The sequence below is a fragment of the Asparagus officinalis genome, chromosome 5, assembly GCF_001876935.1.
Source record: "Asparagus officinalis chromosome 5, Aspof.V1, whole genome shotgun sequence".
In the NCBI taxonomy this organism is placed as follows: domain Eukaryota; kingdom Viridiplantae; phylum Streptophyta; class Magnoliopsida; order Asparagales; family Asparagaceae; genus Asparagus; species Asparagus officinalis.
Genome location: NC_033798.1, coordinates 79,362,215 through 79,365,939, shown reverse-complemented (window position 1 = coordinate 79,365,939; position 3,725 = coordinate 79,362,215). Strand labels below are relative to the sequence as shown.

Genomic DNA, 3,725 nt, shown 5'->3' with positions numbered 1-3,725 from the left:
CGCCTCTGCTGTCATCATGTTCCTCGCGAGGCAGCTCTCCTCACTCTTCCCCACTCTCCCGCCATCACCATCACCGAGTTCCACATCTCTGGTCTCACCGTCGTCGTCAACCCCAGGCCCTCCCCTGCGGCCGCATCTCCTCCTTCTCCCGCTCTGGCTGCCATGAATCTGCTACCGTCCGCTCTTTCCTCCGCCTAAAGTCCCTCTCCTTCACCAAGATCAACCTCGACGCCTTCCTCGATACTGATCTCCTTTTTCCCAACTCGTGATTACTAAATTGGGACTAAAACTATAGTAAGCAATGCTCTTTGTTATTAATTTCTTGTACTTTCTTGTGTTTTAATTATCATCCAGTCATAACAAATGTACAGTTATTTGATTTTTTCAGTGAGAAATAATTTACAAATCATATCAAATTATGACAAAAGATAGCATGACTAGTGATATAGTTTTTTTTATGTAACTAAACTAGAAACCAATTGAATTATTAGGGATTAGGTCCAAATTCCGTGCATAGTATCAAGTACAATGATTACATATGTAAAATACTGATAGGATAAGAGCATCTCAGAGTTAACGACGGGACTTAGGATGACATAGCTTTTAATTGTTTAGTTTTTCATGTTGGTATACAAATGATTATGGTTAACTTGCAGTTCAGTCAATAAGACATGGGTCACCTGATTAGTTTTATTTGTAAACTTTGATATCATGATGCATTTGTTATAAAGTTTTGTTTTGCTAGTAACTTTCATTATTGTTCTTTTGGGCATTTGGAAGTGAAAGCACCCTAGAGGGGGGAGTGGGGTGAATAGGGTTTATGCTAATCTTATCTGATTTAATGCCAAATAAAACTAATTAACAAATATTCTTGCAAATAAGATATGCAATGAAATATATATGCAATGATAAGAAACTAACACAATGGTGAAACAAGATATAAACAATATAGTCGATAAAATATGCAATGAGAGAAAGACAATAAAGATGAACAAAAATATAAGTGCGCCAAGCCAAACTCAAATAAGCAATATGATCACGAAGTTCAGACCTTCCTGTTGGCATTCTTGTTTTGATGATGTTTAACAAACAATTTGCTCCTAATGTTATTTGTCTAGTATTTGTGTTTTCGTATTTATTCTAGGCAAACAACGTGTTGGAGGATGGATGGAATCAAGCTTTCATGATCATATCCAATGGAGGTTGGCGGAATAGTTGAGTGAAGTCTTGCTATCAAGTTAAAGATCTAATTACAAGCTTCATCCAAGTCTACCAAGTTGAGCTACAATGAAGATCAAGATCAAGCTTGGGTAACATTTAGTTTAGGTTTTATGTTATGTGTGTTTGTACTTTAAGCTCAATCATATACACACATACACGTTTTGGTTTTGTATATATATAGTTATATATATATATATATATATACATATATATTTTGGTTTGATAGTTTTTAAGTTTTAATATGAAACAATTTAATATAATTAGAAAATATATTTTTGTTTTATACTTATTTGCATATATATGATTTCATCAATATCAATTTTATTTAGTTCAATGAAATCATGTTTTAGTGCATTATATGTGTATTTTAATAAAATAATAAAATACTACATTCAATATTTATAGACTTCATAACAATAGTTTACATCTTTCTTCAAGTCTATAAAATCATTTTGTAAAGTTTCAAAATATGGTTTAGGCAAAATATCGAAATTCATATGTTTACATTTCTATGTTTTTGACCTCCTTACAAAATGATGATATTTTACATTTGGAAAGTCCTTTCTAAAAACCAGTTTTTGTAGCATGTGTATTATCATGTCTACAATCATTTCCCAAAGTTTTACATTTTTTTAGAATTTGTTTGATATTTTTAAACATGGTTTTAAAATCAGATAAACAACTTTCAAACTGTTCTATTCATGTATCAGTTCGCGGTCGACCGCCGCGACCGCACCTGAGTTTTTACTTGCGGAGTCAAATAGAAACTTTCACGGTCGACCGCCACGGTTGACCGTCAGCTCAAATTTTCTCACGGTCGACCGCCAAAGTCTCTGGATAATTCTCAGCTTTGAAAGTGGCTCCCCCGCCTCCAACGGCTATTTTGTACAGAATCTGATTTTGGATTCCGTGGGTTTTTTGGTTTTTTGTTTGGGGTTTTTGGCTGAGGTTTTGGGAGGCTATATATACCCCTTTGATCTCAGTTCTTCAATAACCCAAGAGAATGTTTTAAAAGAGTTTAACAAGGATTTAAACTTGTTTAGTGTTTGTTTAAAAGAATGTTTAAGAAGCTTTTAAGCAATTGAGAGTTTTGAGTTTGTAAAATCAATTTCACAAGAGCTTGAGGAGATCCTATTAGTGCTTGAGCATCCAACCATCCTCCTTCAATCTCTTGATCTATTGAGAAGATTTCTAAACTTTATTTTCTAACTTTATATCTATTTGCTTGTTTATCATTTTATTAAAGCTAGTTTTGTATTGAGTTTAGATTTGATTTACCTCTTTGTTACACACACTCACATTGAGCTTATTGTATTTTCATACATAGTATAATTAGGTTGGTGAGAGTTGTAACAATTAAGAGTGAGCTTACATTGAGTTCTCATCTATTGTAGAGATTAAATCATTTGTTATATTGTGAGATTGTAAAGTTTTTGGTGAGCTAGAGAACCGAGTGTGAGGAGTGTAGACGTTGATCAGTGAACGTTGAAAATCGACATTGTGAGTGTTTGTGAACGTTGATCGGTGAGCGTTGAAAATCGACATTGTGAGGTGTAAACGTTATTTGGGTGAGCGTAAAAAACCCGATTGTGATAGTGGATTTCTCCCCAGGAGTAGGGAGCGGAGACGTAGGACGGAAGGTCCAAACTCCGTGATCAATTGAGTGTGTTTGAGTTTGTCTTTAGCGCATTTGCTTATGCATTTATCTTATATCGCCAATTACCTTTACTCTTGTATATTTTACCCTATCACATTTGTAGTTTGATTATGTCACCCTTGTGTTAGTTTATATATCCTTGCATATATTTCATCATATACCTCTTTGCTAGGATATATCTCTTTGTTCATATTGCATATTTTAATTAGTTTTAATTGGCATAAAATCGGATTAGATTAGCATAAGACCCTAATCCCCCCCCCCCTCTAGGGTCTAACAATTAGTATCAGAGCTTGATGCTCTTTGATTTAAGGTCTAATCACCCTAAGTTAAATATCTAAGTTATCTTTTTGTGCTAATCTAATTTTTGATTTTTGTATCTTGCTTGCATATATACATTATGGATATGAACGATGCACCTTGTTTAGGTTATGCGATGAATGTTGCTCCTTGTTTAGATAATTTTTCCTATGCCCAATGACGTGTTATATTTAAGCTATTTGTTAGATCTAAACCTTTTGAATTATGGAAAATTATAGATTGTGCTTATATTGTACCCACCTTGGAGAAATCCAAGTAGAGTAAAGATGATCATAGAATGATTACCATGAATAATATTTTGTTAGAATATTTGCTAAATGCTTTTAACTCATCTCTCTCTAACAAGTTTGTTCATTTTGATAGTGCTTACACCTTATGAAAATTTATTGAACCACATCAATGGGACTTAGAGGCGATACGACAAGCCTTGGAGGATCCGTCTTCAAGTTCATATGGAGCATCATGCACACGGCCACTAGGCAATAGCCCTAGTGAGGTTTGCGAGTTTAAAACCACTAATGATTTA

At 34.1% G+C, this 3,725-nt stretch overlaps 1 protein-coding gene across 1 annotated transcript in view; it reads left to right on the top strand.

Moving 5' to 3' along the window:
- The window catches only part of LOC109842056 (subtilisin-like protease SBT1.7), a 4,664-nt gene extending 3,980 nt beyond the window's left edge, over nucleotides 1-684 (top strand). Inside the window, exon 3 of the mRNA XM_020410973.1 lies at nucleotides 657-684. Within this exon, the coding sequence (XP_020266562.1) occupies nucleotides 657-684 (28 nt within the window). The remainder of the gene's footprint in view (nucleotides 1-656) is intronic.